The 27,281-nt window shown below is 36.6% G+C and overlaps 1 protein-coding gene across 2 annotated transcripts in view; it reads left to right on the top strand.

Moving 5' to 3' along the window:
- Nucleotides 1-27,281, top strand: part of LSAMP (limbic system associated membrane protein) — an 826,684-nt gene that overhangs the window by 438,646 nt on the left and 360,757 nt on the right. For both annotated transcript variants that reach the window (XM_001362935.4, XM_007493724.3), the window contains exon 2: nucleotides 21,121-21,353. In XM_001362935.4, the coding sequence (XP_001362972.1) occupies nucleotides 21,121-21,353 (233 nt within the window). The remainder of the gene's footprint in view (nucleotides 1-21,120; nucleotides 21,354-27,281) is intronic.

Genomic DNA, 27,281 nt, shown 5'->3' with positions numbered 1-27,281 from the left:
TAGCTTCTCAGAATGGCACTTTACAAGAGAATGGAGAATTTTCCTTTTCTTGTTTGTTGCTTGAGGCCAGCTGACTGTGTTATTTCCCATCAAAGGTGTATCTTTTTTTTAATCTTCTTTTATTCCTCTCTTGCCATTTTGGTACTGCTAAAAACCCAATAGAGATGAGAAACTAGAAAACAGAAATTGCAAAAGGTGCTGCAATCAGAGTTCCTGGCCACTGTATCTGTTGGGAAGGCATGGGTCACAAGTGTGGAGACCCTGGTGAGCAGCAAAGGAATCCTTCTAGGTCTGCTTGGAGAAACACTCTGCTTGGTTTAAATGCATTATTTTCTTCCTTTGTATTCCAATTCATGGCTTCAGGAAATCTGATCCCTGAGGTGTTAGATGGGTGGGATTTTGTAAGAGGCAGTCAGGCACAAGGTATCTCCTTTATTTTCAATGAATTATTTTCAGCAGCCACTGCTTCCATGATATGGAGGTTTTGCAGGGTGTTGAGTTATTTATTCAAAACAGGGCAGAATGCTGCCCTGTAGTAAGTGTTTAGTAATATAGCAAAACTGAAGTTGTAATTTGACTCATTGCATGGCACTATTCCCTATCCTGGCTTTATATAGAAGTTCCCTTCTGTCAGGTTAAACAAGTAGTAAAACACTTCCTAGCAAAATGGCGTATAACAGGAGCAAAGATCATTATGAATTAAATTCATTTTAGCAAGTGTTGAATACATATTAAATATAAGGCACTGTACTAGTGGATAGGCACAAAGGCAAAAAATAATTCCTGTCTGCATGAAACATACTATTTTTTTAAGACACAAAATATACAATCTATTTTGAATAGGAAAACTACAGTTAAGGGAGGGAAGAACTTATCACTGTCAAATTACAGTAAGAATTCTGAATTTGAGGAAGCAACAAATTGTAATAATTGTTGTTTTCCAGTCATTTCAGTTGTATCTGATTTTTTGTTAATGCATTTAGTGTTTTCTTGGTAAGGGTAAGTGGGTTGCCCTTTCTCTAGCTCATTTTATAGATGAGGAAACTGAGATAAACGGGGCTAAGAGACTTGCCCAGGATCACACAGCTAATAAGTATCTGAGCCAGATTTGTATGAGTCTTCCTGACTCCATGTCTGGTGCTTTTGTCCACTGTGTCACCTAGCTGACCAGTAATAATAATCCCTCTCATTTATGTCAGCCTATTCAGCATTTGATGGGAAATTGAAATAAATTATCAATTTTCTTAGAAAAAGAAAACTTTGATATTCATACTACATTAAATTATCTTTTTCCATAGGACAAGATAAAATTTAAAATGTCTCCCAATATAATCTCCCCATATTTAAGAGAAATATTATTAATTTTTTTCTAACCTTGGAAACTATGTTCCAAAATGAAAACATCATGCCTATAATTCCAAGAGAGAGAATTGGTGATGGAATGGACTGAAATGTTAATGAAGGGATGAAGTATAAATACCTATTGAAATGGAGAAAAGGTTGGGGATAGTGCAGGGAACAGGATCTAGGCTGGAAACATTAGTGACCCTTGGTGGTTGACCCCAAGTGCAGGAATCTTACTGACTATCCGCCAGCTTCCAAAGGATGGTGGAGGGAGGGGATCCCTTTCTGTGTTCCTTCATCTGTTTACTTCCTTGTCATCCTCCTTAGGTTTTTGCTAGGTCATACTGTTATGTTGAAGGAAAAATAATTGCTAACTTGACTGTGCCGTGGGTGGAAGAAAAATGGAAAACATTTCCGCGAGACCAAATTAATCTAACCATGTCCATCTCAGCAGAGATGAGCAGGGAGCTTGTTATGATCCAGCACCATATTCCCTGTAGACTCATAGGCACTAGAGCATATTGCTGAGGGCATTTAATCCTCAGGGTGACACTTGAGGTATGGAATTGAAAATGGGAAGTCAGATTCTCAAATATGAGGCTTTGGGGCAATGGCCCCCACTATGATTTTATCAAGAACCATGTTCAGGTGTGTGAAACAAGAGGGACACTGATTAGACTTTGTCTAAAGCTGTCTATGAGTAAACAAACAATATCAACTATTGTCATGGAAGTTTTGTGTCATATTCTTTCTATATTTGAAATTGCACATACTATATTTTTTTGTTTCTGTCTGTCTATCTCTGTTTCACTGTCTCTCTGAGTCTTTATCTCTCTTTCTATTTGTCTTTTAGAGATTGGGTCTCCATATATTATCTTCTAGGTTGAAAGCATAGCAGCATCTCATGGGCCTGACCCCTATGCAATCAGAATTGGAACTTTAGTGTCCTTTATTTCTGATCCCAGCAAATTTTTCCCATTTTAGGTAACCATATGTCTTTCTCTTCCACCGGAGGATCAATAAAGTGATGCCATACTTAGGATAAATATAGGACCCACTGTAGCTTTGGTTTGGTTTTTGTTTGTTTGGGGGGTTTTGCATTTAAATTTTTTTTATTTTCTTCCAGATTGTAAGTAGATACAATTTTTAGTAACCATTTTTTGTCATCTTGTAATCTATGTTCTCTCTTCCCCTTTCCCATTCCTACTCTCCTAAGGTGGCAGGTAATATGATATAGATTGTACATGTGTTATCATACAATACATATTTCCATGTTCATCATGTTGTGAAAAAAGGCACATATCTCTTAAACTAGAGAAAAATTCATGGAAAAAATAAAGCGAAGAATTGTACATTCAGACTCTGTCAGTTCCTTCTATGGAGGTAGATAGCCTTATTCATTATGAATGCCCTGGATCCTTGCATTGAGGATAATAGTGAGTTATTCAGAGTTGATTATCATACATTATTGTTGTTACTGTCCCATTGCAGCTTAAAACTCCTGAGCTCAATATATATTTCATTCTTGGCCTCCCTGGTAGCTAAGATTATATGTGTGACAGTGACAGTTTGCCCAAATATATATATATATATATATATATTTATGTATATATATATATATAATATTTTTTCTTTTTAATGGTCCCTTTCATTTACAACTTATGTTTACCCTCTTCTTCCAGCTTCCAGTAGTGTATGACTTGTGTGGACATGATTTGTAGGCTGCAAGAAAATCTGGTGAATAACTAAATCATCTCCTTCCTTCTTGTGCTCTTTGAGCAGAATGAAAACTTCCACAGATACAATCTAACCTGAGAAAATTTTGTAGCCAGATTATAAAATCACAAATTTGGAGTTGGAAGGGACTTTAGTCACTGCCAGCTCCAACCCAATCCAAATTGCAAATAAAGAAATGAAGATGGAGACAAGTCAAATGAATCTTGCTATCATAGAGGGAACTGTGAATTGAACCCCACTCCTCTCATTAAAATCCATTGCTCTCTACTGCCCCAATTGTTGTTTAATCCTGTTGAATTCTTTCTGATTCCATTTGGGTTTGTTTTTTTTTTTTTTTTAGCAAAGATAGTGAAGTGGTTTGCCTTTCCTTCTCCAGCTCATTTTATAGATGAGGAAACCAAGACAAGTCGATTAAGTGACTTGTCCAGGATCACACACCTAGAAAGTGTCCAAGGCCAGATTTGAAACTCACAAAAATAAGTCGTCTTGCACTCTATCCCATGTACCACCTAGCTACCCTACTGTCACCTGAAACAGGTCAATAGCAAATACCTATTGTGATGTAATGCACAATTCAGAGGCACAGAGAGAAGAGTTTTGTAACTTCTGCTCTTGACATAAATGATCACCAGACAAAGTGTTTGCCTGAGATAGACAAAAAGTAGTTGAATTTCCCTTCACATATCTCCTCTCTCCAAGGGATACAGACATACAAACAAACACACATACATGAATTTTAAAAAATTATTAAGATGAACCAAATGCCACTGTAAATACTAGAATGTCCTTGGAATAATATGGCTCATCTTAGATGATAACTAGTGCCAATGTGGAATTGGCTTTTATATTTGTCATTTTAAGCCACCCTGAGACTATAAGTGAAGGCTGCTTCTCTGAATTTTTTTCATAGTTGGATTCCTCATTTGGTTTTAGGTGTTTTCTACATGGTTTTCTGGGTCATGTTGATGTTAGGATTCTGTTGACTGTAGTTATTGAAATTGGACTGGATATGTCTTTAAAGGAGTCTTTCTATCAGCAAGAGTCCTGTCCACCATATTTTTATGTACTCAAAGAAAAATGTCCCTCTCTCCTCTTTCTTCTCCAGGATAGTAACTATCAGAAGCTACTCTTTAGCATAAATCACTCAAAGGTACCAGATATCAATCATATATACAAAGAAAGAGAAAAAAAAAGATTGGACAACAGACTGATCATGGTGATTCTCCTTCCTAATCTGGGAATAAAGCCTGAGATTCTAATATAGTAACACTGCCATATTTAAAAAACAAATAAGCATAAATGAGGCATATCCAATAAAAGGCAAATCAGCCATCATCAGTGGAACAGTCAAGACATTGGTAGGCTAGTTCTACAGCCAAAAGGAGTATAGAAGAAACTAAAAGACAGAATTCATGGTAAATGGTCAAGATTCAAAGTGGCCACAGATCAGTTGAGGTAGAAAAGTTGAGATAATTCTCTGTTCAGCTCAAGGCTTCTTCTTTGTGTTATGGACCTCTTAGGAAACCACTTATATTGAAATACATTTATTGAATTTTTTTTAAAGACAAGGTCATGGTGCCCCAAGTTAAGGACTCCTAAATTTTAATTTGTATGCTACTCCACAGCCTGAATCCAAGAGCCAGCCTCCCCTTAATCTCTTCTTTGGGGAGGGGAACCTCTTCTTTGTTCTTACTGATCCAAATGACTCCTGACTTTGATACTAATTTTATTTTATATACCATGTTCTTTTTATTTAGCTTGGTGCCTTATCTGTCTGCTTCTTCAAATCTGATTCCCACTAGCAAAAATCTTTGCCTCTCCACTCCCAAATAATCTCAAATCAAGGAGGGTTCATTCAGAATCACAAATACAACTGAGTACAATCCTTGATAGTCTACAAGCCTAGTCCTACCTAGAAGCCTGTGGATAGAAGAGAGGCAGCAAAAAAAGAGAATAAATGTCTCCAAATAAATTTTCTTTGTCATTCTATTCTTTGATCTAAGCACTGTCTCGATCTGTTTTATACATTTTCCCCATGTTTTATATATCTGTTCATTCAACAGATGTTTATTGTATTTTTCCCTTATACAACTAAAGGACTCCTCTGAAACACAGTCTCAAAGTGTCCAATGGGACTGAAAGGTTGAAGAAAAGGGCTCCTCCTTGAGTAAAGGGCTTGGCAGAAGTAATGGTACCATCAAGCTTAAGACCTTCAGCCTTGGGTCCGGAGCTTCCCTAAACTGCTGAGCACAGCTATTTTCTTAACTTATGCTTAGGAGGAGTTTCAGAATGACTGAGTCAAATAAGTATCTATTAAGCATATACATAGGATGAGCATGGGGGAAACAAAGAAAAAAAGTAAAACAGGCCCTGCTTTCCAACAGCTTACGTTCTGTGAGCAGAGACAGCAAGTATAGACATGAGTCTATACCAAAATATATATGGCACGTTCCTACTAAAATAAGAAGAGGTCTAAAGTATATATTTTCTTTTCTTCTAAGCCAGCAACTTCTTTACTCTGTCCTCTCTTCCATCAGGGAAGTTGCCTTCCCCTCCTCTGTCATTTAGATTGGAGGTCCAAGTGTTGTTGCTCAGACTAAGTAAACTGAGCTCTTTACAATAATTCCCAAAGATGCCTCTGATTATGTCCCACTCTACAGGGCAGAGCTGTGTTGCTGCTCTCTGTCACTGATGATACTGGTTTGGAAGACCTGTTGCTAATTGCATCCAGCAAAAGTTTGTCAAGAGCAGCCTTTGGAGTCCTGTTTGCCGAAGGCACTAGGGTGGAGGAGAGAGGATGAGCCAGGGAAACAGAAATAGCGTGGATCATTAAAATAATCGCGACCTCTGGATGAGCAAGAGAATTCTCAGGCAATAGTCCTTTTGGAAGGGTGATAGGCTCCAGAGAGATGAGGAGGAAAAATTGAGGAGGCGGGGACAGGGGAGGTAAGATGAAGACTGGGGGATGGGAAGCCAGCAAGGAAGTCAGAAAAATCTGTGTGATTATAATTCTCCAAGTGAGGAGTGTCCTGGTGATTTATAGCCAGTCACCAGTGATCTATCGGCTTCCTGTCAGCTGGGGGAGGGGATGGTGCTGTTCCCTTCAGCTAAGATGGATCTGTTTGATAATATCTCTTCCCGTGTGGGGCAAGGGAGCCCTAATTTACATTTTTCCCCACTGAGTACATTTTAAAAATATATATTTTGTGGGTTTTTTATGTTTCTATAGTCTACAAAGAAGAGAAAAGCAAATTCACAAATGGTGGGTTTTTTAATGCCTTTGGACTCCTTTTTGATGCTGATGTTAGGAGAAAAGCCCAGCAAACATTTTAAATGGCAATTTTTTTTTGATGTTGGCAAGACGTAAGCTGTTCGTGGGGGGCAGTGGGTAGAGAGAGGACTTCAGTGGTAGAAAGACGTAGGTTGACGTTCTGCCACTTCCCCTAAGGTAGTTAAGTAACCATGGCGAGGCAGGTCCTTTCTCGGTAGCCTGAATGTAGGCTGGGATAAGGACAGAGGTTGGACCAGTTACTTCATAAGTGTAAAGAACTCTGGGTAGTAGAAATTCGCTCTGCCAAGGCAAGTATGCAAACACTTTCTCTGCAATTTAAAATTTTAGAGAATGGGCTCTATCACTGAGAGCTCAAGAAGCAAGACTACAGGCACTAGGCAGTGTGTGTCGGAGATCCCGTTCTCTATCCACTCTTTCAAACTAAGGTACTACAGGAGTATCAATCTATTCAGTGGAGGCAGTTATTATTCCAGGACCTCCCCATGGAGATGAAATCATCAATCTGACTCCCCACCAAAGAAAAAAAATGTCATGGGGTTGGAAGAAGCCTTAAAAGGTCATCAATTCCACCATCTTCAATTTACATGTAAAGAACTTGGAGAAAGACAAATTAAGCGACCTGTTGTTACCAAAGTAAGAAGTGGCAGACCTGGGATTCAAATCCAAATCCTTAGCCTCACCCAGCATCACATCCATTGCATGTTTTAGATGGCAAAATTCCTTCCTTACATAATTTCCTAGAATCATGAGATATATTAAAATATCTCAGTTTAAATTATGGTTATATTCATAGCAGAATTATCTGGTATGAGGAACATGTTAGAGTAGGTAGAACACTGGAAACAAATCCACAAAAATCTGGATTCATTGTTCCTTAGCTGCCATCTATGTTATCTTGGGCAAATTACTTAACTAATTTCCTCATCAATAAGATGAGGAAGATGGAGTCAATGGCCTCTAGGTTCCCTTACTGCCCTAAATTAATAATTTTTCATGATTTATGGAAAATAACATTCCATAGTTTGAGGGGCTACATGGACTAGTCTCCATATATTTTTTTAGTTACATATGATACAAGAATTCCTACTTAAGAATATTGTAAAGGAGCTCAATCACTTCTTTTTTTTTCTCCTCTTTACATAAACTCTATATAAAGTTGTTGTTCGTCCTTCATACTCCAAGAGGACCAATGATATCCTGATGTATAAAATAGTTAGGAAAAGAAGGCCTAACAGATAGAGGACACATCTTTGTTTCTATAGTTTCTAGACATGTTTTCAATAACTGCTCAGAAATTAAAGAAATATGTCATTACTGAGTTGGATTTTTATTTATCAGAGTATTCTAAGCCAAGGATATAACACAAATTGCTAAAATTGGATAAATTGAAAATTGTTGTATTTAGAAAGAAGGTACATTTCAGAGCTTTGGTTATTAGCTCCCAAATACTTATTAGGACCACTGACCAGAACACTGTTGCCCATTTTTCCTGGTATTATGGTGCTTAGAAAGATAATTAAGTCTTTCCTAAGATGACCAAGACTCTTGGGAAAAACTCTCACCAGCTACTTCTAGTCATTTAGCTTTTCCTGGAATTGATTCTGAGTTAGATGGGATGAAGATAGAAATCAGTTCTCTCCAATTATTTCTGTCTTTATCTCAATTTCTCCTGTCAACACTGGACTACAAAAACATTAATTTTTCTTACTTCCTTAAATCTATGCTTCTGCCCCCCTGAATCCAGGAATGGAAAGAAGGACATAAAAGAGATGCTAAGCTCCCAACACTCACTGCTCTTCAGTATGCAGTTTTAATAGATCTAGTCTGTTGCTTTTATGGCAAGAATACTAGACTGGGAATTAGGAGATCCAAATTCAAATCTTGCCTTGCCCAAGATTTGTCTTTTTATGGGCAAGTAATTTGACTTCAGCAATTTTTAGCTTCCTCCTCTGTAAATTGATAGGGTGGTATAAGAATATCTCTAGGGTCCTCCCTTCCTTTTATAAAGTTGTATGAATCTTTATATTACTATATTCTTGGTACATACTTGAGATTTTTTCCCTATGAATAGCTTTTGATTGTTTAACCAAAAGTAACTCATTTGATTTTGGTATGTTTTTATTTAAATTTATATTTGTATATAGAGATGGAGAATTTCTTCACCCAGGACTTCCCTATCTGAATAAAACCAAGTGTCTAATCCCTTGTCCACCATATCCAATTCAAACTTGAGGGTATTCTAAGAACTTATAATGTTTAAAGTGGCACAAATTTAGAGAGATCTGACTAGAAGAATCAGATCATTTCCCAGCTTTCCCATTTTGGGCACATTATCAGAAGTTCCAACCTTCCTTTCTGAGATTAGACAGTGTCATGCCTCAGTCCAATAAATAACATTGTGCAAGTGCTATCATGATTGTCACCTCCCCTAAAATTGGAAAGGGTTCAGATAAGAAAGTATTTTCCTTAAAGAGTCAATCTTCCTTCCTTCCTTTCTTTTTTTTTAAACCCTCACCTTCTTTCTTAGAATCAATACTAAGTATTGGTCCCAAGGCAGAAGAGCAGTAAGGGCTAGGTAATGGGGATCAAGTGACTTGCCCAGGGTCACACAGCTAGGAAGTGTCTGAGGTCAGATTTGAACCTAGAACCTGTCTCCTAGGCCTGGCTCTCAATCCACTGAGGCACCCATCTGCCCCTTTCCTTACTTTTTAAAGGGCATTGGGAAACAAAGATTCTTTTTATTTTCAGAGGCCAATAATACCAATAGACCTCAAAAGCCAGATTTACCAATAAATATCAGTTGACTTTCCCACCAGGTCTTGTGTTATATTGTTTTTTTTTTCTTTATAAAGAAAAAAGCTAAAGTTAAATGACTTGATAAAGTCACAAACACAGATGATTTATTTCATATGGGGTACACTAAATAAAATGAATAATAAACATACAAACATACTTACATTTTTATTGTTGTTCAGTTATTTCAGTTATGTTTGAATCTTTATGATCCCATTTGGAGTTTTCTAGAGAAAGACACTGGAGTGGTTTACCATTTCCCTCTCCAGCTCATTTGTAGATGAGGAAAATGAGGTTTAAGTGACTTAGCCAGAGTCACACTGACAGTTAGTACAAGGTCAGATTTGAACTTAGGAAGGTGAGTCTTACTTACTTACTTACTTACTTACTTACTTACTTACTTACTTACTTACCTACTTACCAGGCAAGCACTCTATCTACTGCACCACTTCTACTACATAAAGACTACATGTCCACTGATTTATTTCTCTTCATAGAAATGGAATTTCTCTGGTGACAGATTATAGAGTTATAACTTGGCATTATTTTGCTCTGAGCAAGTTCATTTGGAGGGAGAGTAACACAAAGGGCAGTCTATTACTAAGCCAATGAAGTCATGTTGAGAAAGAGAGAATCCTATCCACCGGAGAGTCTGTGCATGTATGTGGGTAAGGATTAATGATTATGGATTTAGAACTGGAAGCCATTATGAACACCCTCATGTCAAACCTCTTCATCTTAACAATGGGTTAACTGAGGCACAGAGAGGCTCTACAACTTGATCACACAGCAAGTGAGTGTCTGAGGTTTCCGATTCCAAGTCTAGTTAATAATGAATGAATGCACCCCAGAATAAGTTGCCCTAGTGGAGGAGACAGTGGTTCTGAAAGAGCAATGTAATAGTTGTCAGAGTATCAATATGGAACCAAACAAAGGAGTGGGAATGATCCTTTGGATGAGTGAACAACTCAGCAAGGTAAGGTCAATGGAGAACTTCCATGGAGATGGAGGATAATTATACCAAAGTCCTGCTATTAATTCCTGGTCACCCCCACCCCCATCCCCACCACGTTTTGATACTGATGGCTTCCATCTTGGGAAGCATATCCTTAATAGAGGGCACCACTTCCATTATTTGGGGAATGGTTGAACAACCTGTGGCTTATGATTGTAATGGAATACTAGGGTATATGATGAGAAGGCTGATTTCAGAAAAATCTGGGAAGACTTACATAAACTGAGGCAAAATGAAGTGAGAAGAACCAGAAGAACATTATTCACAATAAAAGCAATATTGTATAATGATAAACAATTAGCTCTCCTCAGCTAGACAATGATCCAAGACTATTCATAGAAATCATGATGTGATGAAAAATGCTATCTACCTCCAGAGAAGAAACTAATGTACTTTGAATAAAGATTGAAACATATTCTTAACTTTATTTTCTTCTCTTTTATATCTATATTTATATATATATATATATCATATGTATATGAGTCTTCTTTCATAACATGATCAATGAGGAAATATGCTTTGCACAATTGCACAAGTATAACACAGATCAAATCGCCTACTGTTTAAGGAATGATTGGGGCACAGGAGCAGAGAAAGAATTTGGAACACAAAATTTAGGAAATAAATTTCAAAAATTGCTTTTACAGGTAATTGGAAAAAGAATACCATGTGGAAAAAATAGAAGTCACCACTCAAACAGGTTGATGCTTGATGCTAATATTGAAAGTTAAAACTGAAAAAACAGGAATTAGCACATTTTTAAATAAAGGACAGTTAAAAAAGTAAAAGGAAAAGACAAAAATATAAGCATGATCCTAATAACTGGAGAGAGAAGAGCAGTAAAACTTACTGATGATTTAGTACAAAGAGGATTAAATTGATACAGATAGTTTTGATAAATAATTTGGATTTGCTCTAAATACTCAGCTGGTATATATTTAGCAGACAGTAAGTGCCTTATTAAGTCTAAAGAGAAATGTGTAGTTGCAGTTGTAATTGTATCCACATTAAACATTAACTGAGGCTTAATAGCTAATAGTTATGTGATCAGTTATATCATGTTTAAAGTGTCAGAATATGCTTTTTCATAATCTTCTGGCATAGGCTGAATTACCATTCTTAAAATATCCAATTATATTAATTCTTTCTGTAGCACATTCCATAGCATTGTATAGTGTGACTAATATAGCTGATGTATGTGTTTGTCCCAGAATTCATATTATACTTTGATGTAAAGTATTTTTGAGATCCAATGCTTGAAGTTTTATGGGTTTGCATTCATTTTGTTTTTCTGACAGTTATATGGACTCAGGTACCTGAATAGAGTAGATCAAAACTCTGTCATTTACCTTTCCAGTTTCTTTTTTAAAATTTCATTTCCTTTTTTTGTTTCTGAACATTATAGGGCTATAGTAAGAGTGGGTAGTCCAAATAACAGATAATAACACCATACAAATGTGTAGTCATTTCTATTTTCCCATACTGATGATTAGGCACAGAATTATGGGATGTATATATATATATATATATGTATATATATATATATTCCATAAGATAAAATTCCTTAAGATAAAATCATTCACTTCCTGAGTAACTTTTTTTTATAATAGCTGACAGGCATCATTTTATTATTCCAGTAGCTTTCATTAACCCCATGCTACATCATTCTCCCTAACTGCCTTCACTGTACATGTGATCAGCCTTTGTATAATCACATATACACAGATATATGGATATAATGCCAAAATAGTCATTCATTCACTCTTTCATTCAACAAATATTTATGCAAGGTAGTATACTGGTGCTGGGGGAGAAACAAAGATAAATCAAATATGGTGCATGGTAACAATAACTTGCATTCCATAACATATTTGCAAATAAATGTCTACATGTACACAAATGAATATTTGTATTTGTCGTATTTGACAGGTGACATGAGAGCTAGTATGGTGCCGGGCAAAAGGTGCTGCATCTGGTATCTGAGAGTCTAGATTCAGATCTTTTCTCTTCCACTTCTTTGTATGACTCTGGAAAAGTTATTTAGCCTCTAAGGACTTTTCTCCCCTCATCTATAGAATTACAGGACTAGGTTACTAGATTAGATGACCTCTAAGATCTGTTCCATTTCTAAATCTCTGAACCTATTAAAATACTATGCATGAGATCAACTAAATGTTTCAGTGGATTGAGAACCAGCCTAGAAACAGCAGGTCCTAGACTCAAATCTGACCTCAGACACTTCCTAGCTGTGTGACCCTGGGCAAGTCACTTAACCCCCCATTGCCTAGCCCTTACTGCTCCAATATACAGTATTTGGTTTAATATTTATTCTAAGACAGAAGATAAGGCTAAGAGTGTTAGAGGAAGGAAGAAGACAGCTTCCAGCTAAGGAACTTGGAAGTCTTTATTAGGAAATTATATTTGAATGGTACTGATTGGTATATATATTGAATGGCATAATGAGAGATGAAGAAAAGAGAACAGCAAGTGAAGAGGACATGATTTAATTAAATTGAGCAAATATTAAATTAAATAACTATGTACTATGTGCTAAGTATTGGGAATGTGAAGACAAAAAATATGTCCTACCCTCAAAGAGTTTATATTCTAATGAAAAGAAATAATAGGTATATAACTATGTGAATACAATATATGTAGAAGGTAAATACAAAGTAATTTTAGTGGGGCAGCTAAGTGGCACAGTAGAACACTCTTAGGCAAGAGAGTGAGTGACATAGTGAGACCTCACTTGGAGTAATATCAGTTTGGCTGTTAAATGGAGGTTAGACTCACAATGTGAGAGGCTAAATTCAAGCAGCCCAATGAAAAGGCTCTGGTATTAGAGGGCAGTTAGTTGGCTCAGTGTATAGAGCAGTGCCTGATGATGAAGGGTCCTGGGTTCAAATCTAACCTCATCTACTTCCTAGATGTGTAACCCTGGCAAGTCACTGAAGCCCCATTGCCTAGCCATGTTGCCTCTCTTTTGATTTAGAACCAGTACCAGAAGAGAGATTATGACTGGAAATACATATGGCAAATTGTCTACATGAAGATAATCAAACCTATGGAAGCTAATCAAATTTCCATATGTCTACCTTCTCATCACTACACATTTTTTAGTGAACAATCCATCAAAGCATCTGTTCATCAAAGTCATTGTTGATGAAACTGTAAGACTACCACAGGCAGACTTTTATAAAAATGTGCTGCAGAGGGCCACGTCTTTAAATTTACACAAATGACTAAAAAGTGCAAGAGATGTTCTTGTTATTTGTTGACTATATAATCCTTGTGATGATGCAGTCCTCATGTGGCTCCACTGTCACTGGTTTTTCATCTTTATTATCAATCCTAAATGTCCCAAGGTTGATTATGTTTAATTAATTAAATCTATTAATTGAGTCAATTCAATTCAGTAAACATTTATTTAGCACCATGTGATGCATTTGGAGATACTTCCCCCTAAGGAGTTTACAATTTAAGGGAAGAGACAATATGATAATAAATACATAAAAAACAAGTTATGTACAAGATTAATAGGAATTAATTTTTAAATGGATAATAATGGAATTAACAGGTGCTAGGGAACATGGGATTTTAATTGGGATTTAAAGAAAGCTAGATAGCCCAGTAATTAGAGCAAAGGAGGAAGAACATTACAGGCATAGAGGAGAGCTAGAAAAAAATGACCAGAGCTTAGGGCTGGGGGGTTATGCTTGTGAAACACCGAAGAATCAATTGTTAAGTTTCCTATAAATATTTTTTCCCTTCACTGGTTCTCACTGTTTTGTGAGGACAATTCTTTTCATAAGCTTTTGCCATCCTTCTCCATGAGATTTTAGATACAAGTTAATATTCTAAACTACTGTTATTTCTAGACATCATATCTCTCTCTACTTAGTAAATTAATCAAGTATTTGATGACTGAAGCAATTTCTAGGCTTTTTGAATCTCCTTTTTTGTTTTAATTATTTATGTAGGTTAAACATCTTTAGGAAATTGTAATAATGGGTGTTAAGGTCTGTTCTTTTATCCATTTCAAAGTTTTTGACAGCAATAGCTGTGAAAAAATTAAATTTAAATAGTTCAAGTTGGAGTTGCTTCCATTGACCACCATTATCTTCTCATTTTCATTCATTATTGATTTTGATCTTTGCTCTGAGTCATCTAAGTGTACACAGACAGACATGGCTCCCATATAGATAACTAGTTATTTCCTGTATGTTAATATATAATAAATCAAATGTTTGTGACATTTAGTTTGCAGAACTTTCAGTAATTCCTAAATTTCTTCTTAAAGAAATAAGTATATATAGTCCACTCTTTGACATCTTTTATTTACAGCTGAAACATATTTTCCAAAATATATTTTCATCATACTTCTTTATGTCCACCTTTGCCCTGAAGTCATTGAATATTAAATTAAAGCATGAATGTGTATGAAAGAGACAGAGAAAGAGAAATAGAAAGGGAGAGGGGAGGTAGAGGAAAAGAGAGGGATAAAGAAAGTATCAATTTCTGAGTCAGTAAGATAGTCTTTCCCCTAACATATACTATCTATATTACCCTGAGAAAGTGACTTATTACCTTAGAAATCTAGGCAACTCACTAAGACTTTACATTTTGGAGAAAATGCTGACCTCTACTATAGAAGGAATTACTCTGTACTATGAAAATTACAGGCCCAGACCCCATGCTATGCATATATATATATATATATATATATATATATGACTCTCCCTTATCCAAAGAACCATAGCAACTCAAGGTCCTCATGAAAGTGCATAAAGGAAAATCATCGAAGTTCATATATGCATGCATTTATGTATGTATGTACATATGTATTTATATTTATAATTAATTCATTAAATTTTTATATAATTTATTTTCAATCTTTGTTTATACCAAGTATTTTTGTTTCTATTTCTATATATGAGAGAAAAAGAGAGGAGAGGACAGGAGAAGAAAGGAGGATCCTAGGTAGAGAACTGAAATCCTTATTGTTCAGGTTAGAAAACTAGGAAAAGAAAACCAAAGATATTGAAGTGGCCTGTCCATACTTGCAATTAATGATAAGAGTCAAGATGCAAAGCCAGATCATGGAACTCCAAAGCAATGTTGTGCTTTTGTTTTTCTTCTCCAAAGTTATTTTTTTCTTTCCACCACATTAGTTTCCTGTTATTGCTTATGTCTAAAAACGAACAAAAAGTATTGTAATAAATCAGATGACAAACATAATTTTAATTAGGTATTTTTAAAAGTGATACAATGAAAAAACACAATTACTTATTAAGCACCTACTGTTTTCAGAGCACTCTTCTAAGTTTGGGGAAAATTCAAAATTTGGATCAATAAGAAGATAATTCTTATCTTCAAGGAATTTATATACATTTAGTTGAGATTAGACTATTATTGAAAAACTGACAAATACTAGCAAGGTATACTTGTAGGGAAGGTGCAAGAGAATAAATGATGTCAGCTTTAAGATATTTTTAAATAGGAACATTTTAGTTCTTCTTGACAGCAAAAACCACAGAAAATTAACATTTAACAACTTCATTAATGATCTAGAAGAGGCAAGCAAACAGCCCATTAATTAAATTCACAGATGATCTAAATTGAGAGGTGCTGTAAATGCTAGTGAGGACAGAGACATGATGTTACAGAGCCTAGGAACTGGCAAAATGAAATTCAACATGGAAAGAGGCAGCCAACACATAAAAATACTTCTTGTTTATCTTACACATTTCCCCAAATAACTCAAAATATTTCAAATATAGTACGTTATCAGTCTCTATAATATTTCTGGGATAGAGGGCTGCATATCATTACCTGTTTGGCTGCCTGAGAAACTGAGGCACTGAATAACATGTTGTCTCTGTGTATTTGATATATGAGAAAGAGAATAGACATTACATCTTGACTTTTGGGACCAAATCCTCTTTCTATATATCAAAGGAGAAAAGATACCAGCTAAAGTTGAAGAATAGACTAACGAGTATTTTTGCACCATAGATGAGGCTTTTTAAAGTGAAATATCTATTTCCTTATACAAGTATAAGGGCAGCTAGGCTAAGTAAATCCATGCTGGAAAGGGTGTGAGTGTTAGAAAGATAGAAGGAGGAGAAGGAGGAGAAGGAGAAGGAGAAGGAGAAGGAGGAGGAGGAGGAGGAGGAGGAGGAGGAGGAGGAGGAGGAGGAGGAGGAGGAGGAGGAGGAGGAGGAGAAGGAGAAGGAGAAGGAGAAGGAGAAGGAGAAGGAGAAGGAGAAGGAGAAGGAGAAGGAGAAGGAGAAGGAGAAGGAGAAGGAGAAGGAGAAGAAGGGAAGAGAGAGAATAGATATAGATGCAGATATATTTTATGTTTAGAGAATGTTTATAATTAAGGAATATTTTACACTGAAAAATAGGCATTGTTGATATTATTGTCTCCATATTACAGGAGAGAAAATTAAGACTTGGAGAGAATGAGACTCAGAAATAGTAAAGCTAGCAATTTGATGAGAATGGGAATGTCTATAATATCTCTAGGAGAAAGGGATATATATCATTATCTTTGGCTGCTTGGGAAACTGAGGCACTAAAATGTATGTAAATAAGAAATTTAGAGTTGGAATGGATCTTAGAGACCATCAAGTTAAACTTCTTTTACTGGCAAAAAAAATCTGAGAGCTAGAAATTTTATGTGCCTTGGTCAGGGTCACAGAGTTACAATGCTGGAGTTCAAACCCAGATTGACTCCAAATCCACCATTCTCTCCATCATTCCAATCTCCCTCTCCAATTTCCATTTTCCAACTCTTTATAACTGTTCTGTTTTCCTTTCATCCCCACTCAAAGGTAGAGTAGTTTCATGCTTGACTATTTTGACCTACAACAAATCAAATCTCAGAGTAGGAATGCAGGCCATGACTGGGGAACACAGTGTTACTAACCTTCTGCCATAGAAGTTTGACCGTTGCTCATCCCCTCCTTTCCCTAGTTGTTGCACATCTGGTAACACTGCAGGAAGACGTATGCATAGGAAACAATGTTTGTGACATTTTCCTTCCTGGCCAGGTTATACCTAGCAAAAGGGGAGGCAAAGAGAAGCTTATCTTCATTTCACAGCATTTGAGAGGGAGCATCATTGTTCTATGCTTCAAGAAAGAGAAAGGAGAAAACTAGGCTCCTTTTGAAATTGTTTACTTTTTTGGTTGCTTATTCATCTCTCTGCTCTTTTTCTTTTCTTTTGTGACAAAACCTCTTGGGATTTTAAATTGAATAATCATGCAGATAAACTACCTTTGTTTCATTGCTTTCTTTGCCATGTGCAAGCTGGAATGGGGTTTGACTTTATCTTGGCTCCTTTGTGGGAAGGACAAAATCATTCTAATGTGGCTAGAAGAGAAGCCACTCCATTCTCTGGATAGTCAACACCTGCTGTTCTCAGCAAAACTTTGGCAAGTGATTGGTGATTGCTCTCACCTTTCCTTAACAGGATAAATATTCTGCTTTGATTTCCTTTGTCTTCCTATCTGAGTGCTTTTGCACTTTTCATTCTAAAACACTCAATAAGGGTTAGAGGAGGATTGAGAAATATAAATAATCTTACCTACTTACAAAAATGGGGCATTTGGTTAACCATAACTGCAATATAGCTATGTGGAAGAATGCTTGAAAGATTAAGGTTGAGTCAAAAGAACAATTTTTAAGGAGTTACTCACCATACTAGACTATTTTTTCTTCTTTTTTTTATTTAGAATATTTTTCTATAGTTACATGATTCATGATTCCAACCCCTTTCTTGTCTCCCTCCTCCCTGAGCAGGCAAGCAATTCCACTGGGTTATACATGTCATGTATCATTATTCAAAACCCACTTCCATGTTATTCATATTTGCAGTAGCACAATCCTTTAACATCAAAACCCTAATCATATCCCTGTTGAACTATGTAATTGATCACTTGTTTTTCTTCTGCATTTCTATTGCCACAGTTCTATCTCTGAATGAGGGTAGTGTTCTTTCTTCTAAATTCCTCTGGATTGTCCTGAGACATTGCATTGCTGCTAGTAGAAAAGTCCATTACATTTGATTGTGCCACAGTGTATCAGTCTCTGTGTACATTGTTCTCCTGGTTCTGCTCCTTTCACTCTGCATCACTTCCTGGAGGTTGTTCCAGTTCACATGGAATTCCTCCACTTTATTATTCCTTTTAGCACAGTAGTATTCCATCACCATCAGATACCACAATTTGTTCAGTCATTCAGTTGAAACTTCCTCATTTTCCAATTCTTTGCCACCACAAAGAGCATGGGTATAAATATTTTCGTACAAGTCTTTTTCCTTATTGTTTCTTTGGAGTAAAAACCCAGCAGTGGTAAGGCTGGATCAAAGGGCATACATTCTTTTAAATCGCTTTGGGCATAATTCCAAATGGCCTTCCTGAATGGTTGAACCAATTCGAAATTCCACCAGCGGTGTTTGAAATGTCCCAATTTTGCCACATCCCCTACAACGGACTGAGTATTTTTGATGGGCATCTTGGCATAGTAGATAGAAGGGCTGACTTTGGGTTCAAGAAAACTTAGATTCAACCAGTACTCTACCATCAGTACTACTTGAGTGATTTTGGATGAATTTAAATGAGTGAACTCTACAACTCATTAAAATTAGAGTAGGGAAGACCTGAGTTCATATCTTGCCTCAGACACTTATTTTATTTGTTATCTTGCTGAAGTCATTTAACTTCAGTTTGTATCAGTGTCCTTACTATAAAATAGAAATAATAATAGTACTTAGCTCCCAGAGTTGATGTGAGGATAAAATGAGATTATATTTGTAAAGCAATTCACTTATTGCCTGGCACATAGTAGGAGTTCCATAAGTGTTAGTTATTAGTAGTATTTCTATTATTGTTGCTATTATAGTTGAGTTATTGATATGCCTTGGTGGAGGGAGTTTACTTCTATGAGTAGCCCTCAGATGAAATCACAACTTCAATCATATAACCATAACCATCTCCCATTACTCAGAAAGAAGTGATGCTCTTAAAGACTGAAATTTTAGGAAATATTTTACAAATGAATTCCTATTGTGGACAGAATATTCCACATTGCTTATGAAGCTTCAAAGGTAAATAAACTATAGACCTTGGGAGCTTACAATCTAATAGGAGGAATATGGCAAGGAGTTATGATTGACATGAAGGAAAAATCCAAGAAAAGTGTTTTGTTTTGATTTTTTTATTTCTAGGGGAGGGACAGATTAACTTAACTTCCTTTCTCTTAGGAAGGAAAAAGAAAAGACATATAATCCTAAATCCTATTTCTCAGCTTTGATACAGCAAAAAGAAGACAAGCTTCAAGATACTTGGAATGCAGTCTTGGCTTTGCCACTTATAATCTGTGAGATAGTGAATAAATCACTTTACCCTTGAATTTCCTCTTCCAGGACGACTAGATAATAGGAAACAATAGTACCTGCTTTGCCTACTTCCCTCACAGCACATTGACAATCAGATGAGATAAAATGTTTTGTAAATTGTGGGGGTTGGGGACAGTGTCAGATATAAATATTTATTTAGCACTTGACTATGAATATTATGTCAGCAGATCCTCACAACAATTCTGGAAGAGTAGTGTTATAATCCTCACTTCACAGCTAAGGAAACTGACCCAAACAGAGGCTAAGTAACTTGCCTGGCATCACACAGCTAATAAGTATCTGGGGCTGCAAAGAGATAAAAAAGGGTATGGCCTACTAGTACAAAAATATTTGTAGCAGTTCCTTTCATGGTGGAAAAAAATTGGAAACTGAGGGGATGTCCATTAATTGGGGAATGTTTGAACAAATTGTGGTCCTTGTTGGTGACGGAATGCTATTGTGTCCTAAGAAATGTTTAGCAAGATGATTTCAGAAAAAGCTGGAAAGAACTGCATGAACTGATGCGTACTGAAATAAGCAAAACCCAGAAAACATTGTATATAATAACAGCAATATTAACTGATGATAATCTGTGAAAACTTTGCTACTCTCAGCAATGTAATGATCTTGGCCAATCCTGAAAGACTTACAATAGGGAATGCTATCCACCTCCAAAAAAAGAATTGGAGTCAGATGAATGCAGATCAAAGCATACTACCTTTCATATCAGTGTATTTCCAGTTTTGTATGAGAGTGCTCTTACAATAATGACCAATATGGAAGTGTGTTTTGCATAATAATAAAATAAATTTTTAAAAATAAGCATCTAGGGCTGGATTTGACCTCATTCCAACATTCAATCAACTGTGCCACCTCACTGCATAATAATTCTATAAATGTGATAGCTTTACTTAATTTTCATTCATCTAATGCAAGAGTTCATAACCTCTGGTCTACTGACCACTAAGAGGTTCATGAATATATTTCAGAAGATCCAGGAATTTGTTGCATAACACTTTTATAACTTTATTCCCATATAATTTCCTTTATAATTATGTGTTTTAATCACTTAAAAGCATTTTGAGAAGAGGTTCATATGATTTATCAGACAGCCAAAAATCTATGAAACAAACAAGAAATAAAAACTCCAATCTAAAGGCAGGAATATCTTTTTTAAAATATGGATGAATTCTGTTTTTATATCACAATATTTACTAGATCTACTCCTCACTCCAGAATATTTTTCTTTGAATCAGAAAAATATTACATACAATTTTCTGCTTTCATCATCTCAAGCCTCTATGACAAAAAGATGGATGTTTCATTACGTATTCTAGAAGACCTTTTAAAGAAGAAACTACAGGTCAGTTCTCAGGACTTCATGTGAAGGAGAAGTAATAAAGTCATGGTACTATCCTTCCTTTTCATCACTTTTTTTCCTTGCTCTTTTTGAGGTCTGCCATTTACCAGCAGTGGATAGAATAAAACTAGATGTAGCTATGGCTCAGATCTTAATGTTGTCATTCTCCTCTGACAGGTGTTATGTAGAAGATAAAAGCTCCAAGGTGGCCTGGTTAAACCGATCTGGAATCATTTTTGCTGGACATGACAAGTGGTCCCTGGACCCCCGGGTTGAGCTGGAGAAACGGACTGCTCTGGAATACAGTCTCCGCATCCAGAAAGTGGATGTCTATGATGAAGGCTCCTATACATGCTCAGTGCAGACACAGCACCAGCCCAAGACCTCCCAGGTTTACTTGATCGTCCAAGGTAGGCTGGGAGGGATCTGGGAGGGCAATATGAATAGAAAGATCTAGCGTGAAAATTAAACCTTTTGATTCTCCAGATTGCAGAGCAATGTCACTTGAGCATCTAAGATTTTTTTTTCTTTTAATTTTAATAGAAGAAGGGTATTTAAGTAAGTGGATTGAACAGAATTTCTAGAGGAAATATGTTGCCTATAGGACCCATCTTGATATCTTAAAGCTTGACAGATAAGGGATACAGTACATATAACCTTTTATTTGGAGTCAGGAAGATATATGTTCATGTCTTACTTTTGACACTTTAACAGAATGACCCTGAACAAATCACTAAACCTTTCTGCTCCTCAGTTTACTCATCAGTAAAAGAGGAAATAGAGATAGTAATAGCACCTCTATCACTGGATTATTGTGAAGATCAAATGAGAAATCTGGAAAGAGGGATAGAGAGGTCCTGGCAGGCAGCTATAATACTACTAATAGCTAACATATAGATTTGGATATGAGCTTAAGGTTTGGAAAGTACTTAGATAGATAACCTTAATTTCAATAGAATTTTCATTACCCAAAATGTATAGAAAGTGTGCTTAAACAAGAGATAGATGTCTGTCTGTCAATCTATCTAAAGCACTTTGCAAACCTTAAGCAATATATATGTTAGCTGTAGGAGAACATTGTACACAGAGACTGACACACTGTGGTGCAATCGAATGTAATGGACTTCTCCATTAGAGGCAATGCAGTGATCCAGGACAACTTGGAGGAATCTATGAGAAAGAACATTAACCACATTCAGAGGAAACACTGTAGGAGTAGAAACACAGAAGAAAAACAACTGCTTGAATACATGGGACGAGGAGATATGGCTGGGGATGTAGACTCTAAATGAACATCCTAGTGCAAATACTAATAATATGGAAATAGGTATCAATGATACATGTAAAACCCAGTGGAATTGTGTGTCAGCTACAGGAAGGGTCGGGGTAGGGGAGGGAGGGATAGAATATGATTCTTGCAACCAAGAAATAATGTTATAAATTAACTAGATAAAATTAATAAATTAATAAACCAATAAAGATTAAATTTAAAAATATATATGCTAGCCATTCGTAATATAGCTCCATGGTAGAAACCCTGTTGTCACCATCATCCTTCCATCTGTGTCTCTGTGAGAGATGGGACAACTGAATAAATCTGCTGGATTTCTGCTTTTTGACACAAGGCTGCTTTTCTGTTAAGTCCTTCAGGGAACTTTGTGGCACCAAGCAATAAGGAGCACACCGTGGTCCCACGTACTCTTGGGTGCCACATTACTCGGATTGTAGGGGGTACGGATGCTTTTCTGGGTTTGGGATAGTTTGGTTCTCTTTGGTCCTTGGCCAGGGGAAAACAAACCAACAAACAAAAAGCAGAAAGGGGCAATGTCTGTGGTATGCTTTGGCTAAACTGGAGACATTTTGAGAACAAAATCTCAGGGGTCTTGGTACTGAAGGGATGCCACTCAGGCGCTGTGCAGATTACCTATGGTGTTGACTGGGTCCCAGCAAGACAAAGTGTTGGTCATCGATTGCAATGACACAGATCTATAAAGGTAATGGGAGCAGGCTACTTATGAAGTATGGTTTCCAGGGGACAACCGATACAGGATTGTAGAAGATGGAGACCCTAAATGCAGTTCAATCACTCCCCTCCAACAATCACCCCATGGTGTCTCTTTTCCCTGACCAGCTGCAGAATTTTACTACAAGTGAAATCAAGCCACATGCTCTTTCAGTCTATCCATCAGAAAAGATCTAAGCATCAACAAATATTAAGGCTGTGTGCATGTATTCTTGATTTACAATTTTATGTAAATTTTATGCAAATTAGCCATGGCCCTGGGGCTCCTGTCAAGATTCCAAGGCAGTCAGTGGTGTGGCAAAGTTTGAACGCAGCTTCTGTTAATGTGTTATGGAATTGATTATTGCAGGGTTTAAATTATTGCTCTCCCAACGCCTCTGATTAATAGATTGATACTGGAATAAAATACATTAGAGACTGTCAGGAGCAGGGGTGCTTTAGTCATGTGACCTCTATCTTGGTCCATTTGCAGGGGCTGACAGCTTCATTTTTATTGTTTATACATAGAGGGTGTGTTTGCTGATTTACAAAATCCCAGTTATAAATTGGGGACACAGTGTATAGGAGCCCAGTTCGCAATTCCTGGCTCTACCACTTTTCAGATTATGACCTGGGGCACCTCAGCGCGTGTATCTCCATCTGTAGAATGGGTTGGACAGTACACAAACTACCTCCCTTCCACAGAATGAGATGATGTAATTAACATATTCTGTGACACTAAAGTATAACAAAAGTATGAACCATTATTATTTTAGCTTAGTTGCATGGAATAGAATTATTTAAACCTTTTGCAAATGTTTTCCCTAATTTGTGTCTTTGGCTTAAAGAGAAGTCAAGTCAAATCAAAAAACATTTATTAAGCACATACTATTTGCCAGGTCCTGTGCTAAACCCTAGAGGATACAAAGGAAAGTGAGAAGTGAACCCTGTTTTAAAGAGCTCACAGTTTAATGGAGGAGACAAAATGTTATTAATTATGGATAAATGAGATATAGACAGGAAAGACTGAAGATAATCAGCTGAGGGAAGGTACTAATGTTAAAAAAGGTCCACAAAGGCTTTTTAAAGAAGGTAGGGGGTAGAAATGAAGGAGTTTCTTGTATTTATTTATTTTTAATGGGCTGTATTATTCCGTAGAATATAAATTCCTTTAGCTCAAGAGTTATATTCCTAGCACCTAGCAGAGTATCTTACTCATAGTAGATTTAAAAATGAAACAAAACATTACCTTCTTTCTTAAAACCAATACTAAATATGAGTTCCAAAGCAAAAGAGGAGTAAGGGTTAGGCAACTGGAGTTGTGACCTGCCCAGGGTCTTACAGCTAAGGAGTATCTGGGGCCATATTAGTGCTCCCATCTCTAAGACTGGTTCCCTAACTACTGAGCAACCTAGTTGTCCCATTAGATTCTAAATGTTGTTTTTGTACCCATTTCTGCTCCTAAATAAATAAATAAAAAGGTATGCAAGGGTCTAAATACTAATTCAAGATTTGGATCTTTATGAAGTTTTTTTACCCAAACTCAACAAAAGTCAAGTGAAGTCAAATCAAGGAGGATTTATTAAGTACCAGCTATGTGCTGGGCACTATGACAAGTCCTGGATAAGACATCATGAAGCCCTAACATGATTCAATTCACTTTATTTCATCCAAAAGTCTAGCTGGAGATTTACCAATGAAAACCAATTAAACATACACTTACTAGGCACTTACTATGTGTATTGTATAGAACTAGAGTTTGAGGATAAGAAGAAGAATTGATTCTACTGAGGGATCAGCACTATCATTGCTTGCCAAAAAATGTTAGTACTCTTATGGACCTTAATGCTATTGGAAGCCTCCCAGGGAGACCAACACAGGATATTATGTATGGATTATTTTCTTCAACTGGATGAAATTGGATGTTCTTAAATATTTGTGTTACATTCCTTTCAGAGTCTGCCAAAACTGTAGAATCTTGGAGTTGGAAAGAACTTTAGCTGTAATCCCATCCACTCCATCTTCTACCATATTCTCAGCAGATAGTCATCTAGCTTCTCATGGAGCAGCTGACTACCTCTTGAGGCAGTCTATTTCATTTTAACCAATTTTCATTATAAGGAATTTAGTCCTTCTATCGACCTCTCTGTTTCCCTATAATTTCTACCCATTGCTCCTGGGTACAGGGTGTGCAGGGAAGATTAGGTTAGGCACCTGCTCTCTCCACTGATGGTTGGCATCACAGGGGTCTCACTTGGTTCCCAATATCCTAAATCTTTTCATCAGTCTAGTCAGGCTGGTATTCATTTAGCTATTGCCCTTCAGACACTGATAATCATAGATTTTTAGAACTAGGAAAAATGCAGGCTTAAAGGAACATATATTTAGTACAGGGAGCTTCATTTTACTTATGAGGAATCTGGGGCCCAGAGATGTTAGATGATTGGCCTAAGGTCTTATAGATAAGTGGAAGAAATAATATCCAATCTCAATTGGAAATTCAGCTGTCTTTTCATTATAGAACAAAATTATTTTCTCAGACCCCCTCATTTGATATATGAAGAGGCAGGGGTCCATCTATCCCTAAGTGACTGCTTCTGGGTGACAGATTCAGTTAGTGGCAGAATGGGGTGGGGTTTGGATCCTATCTCTATAGATTGAGTTTCATGTTTTCTAGAAAGTACCAAACTTTGATGATGCGATGGATTGAACCCTGGGTCTGGAGTCAGGAAGACCAGGGTTCAAAGTCTCAGAAAATTGCTGGCTGTGTGAGTATGAACAAATTACTTGGGCTTTTTTTGTCTCATTTTACTCAAATGTAAAAGGATCTAATAAAAGCACTTAATTTCAAGCATTTTTGTGATGAAATGATGTAATATTTATGAAAGGCACTTAGCACTGTGCTTGGCACATAGTAGGTACTATATACATGTTTATTCCCTTCCCTTTGTGTCAGTTCCTTTGCTGAGCCCGAGAGTACTTTTGGAGACCTTTTAGAAAAAAGTTGATTTACAGAAAATGGCTCAGAAACCCTTAAGGTGGCCTCAGGTTATATCTGCATAATACCACATCACATCACACTGCTAGGTCCTCCCAGATTTGTGTTTCACAAAAGAATTTTATCTGAGAATACTCTGGGGATTGGAAGAGCTTGACAGAAGCCATAAAATCTCATCCAAAAGGCAAGGGAGTAAAGATTATGCCAACAATGAGGGAGATCAGAAACATTTTAGAACAAACCAGATTAAATTAAGCCAGTTCTTACACTAAAAAATTAACTTATTAAACATTATCAATACACAATTTTATGTTTGTTATTTTAGAAGGCAAGGAAAAATAATGATGAGATAGTAAGCCTTGGAGCCAGGGAGACCTGGATTCAAATGCTGCCTCTGACCCATATTGGATGTGACCCTGAGCAAGTCAATTAATCTCTCAGTAATCTAAGCAACTCCAGAGGACTATAAGCTCCAGAGACGACATCAATCTACACTGAGACAGGTTCCTTACTGGAAGTTCCCTATAGCAATTAAATTGCAGATCATAGGCCTAGTTCCAAAAAAAAAAAGGGAAAAGTATCGCTGACATTGGAAGTTTCTCACGGTTCTCGTTTTCACATTGATTGGAACAGTTTGGGTAAAATCCCTAGAGTCTTTCTCAATTAGCCAGTAATTGAGACAGTACAAAGATCCACTAACAAACCCTCTTTTGGCTCAACATTTCTTGTACCTTCTAAAGTTGACCTCACAAGGTATTACTGTATTAAGCCGACTCATTCTTCCCAGAAGGAGAATGAGAGATTTTTTTTAAAATAATAGAGTAAAAGAGACCCAGAGCTGATCTATAAATTTATCATCATTTTATACATAATGGAACTGAGGGAAAGACAGGTTGACTGACTTGCCCAGCCATTCAGAAAATAAGTTAGTGTGTTTTATAAATTTCTACACAATAATTCAGGAGACTCTGAAATAAACAAAATTTAATCTTTATACATTTTCCTTTAAGATACAAAAGAACTGAGCAGTTAGATGACACAGTGGATAGAGTGCCAGGCTTTGAGTCAGGAAATCTTCCAGAGTTCAAATCTACATTTACTAGCTGTATGATCCTGGGCAAGTTATTTAACCCTGCTTGCTTCTGTTTCTTCATCTGTAAAATTAACTGGAGAAAGAAAAGGCAAACCCCTCCAGTGTCTCTGCCAAGAAAACTCCAAATGGGGTCACAAAGAATTGGACATGGCTGGAAAAGAACTGAACAACCACAACAGAGAGTATACATGTGAATCCATCCCAGAAGAAAATATGTGAATAAATTATATTACCAAATTTGTGTT

Source organism: Monodelphis domestica, chromosome 4 (assembly GCF_027887165.1).
Source record: "Monodelphis domestica isolate mMonDom1 chromosome 4, mMonDom1.pri, whole genome shotgun sequence".
Classification (NCBI taxonomy): Eukaryota; Metazoa; Chordata; class Mammalia; order Didelphimorphia; family Didelphidae; genus Monodelphis; species Monodelphis domestica.
Note: the sequence above shows the minus strand (reverse complement) of the source record. Positions and strands in the feature narration are given on the sequence as shown.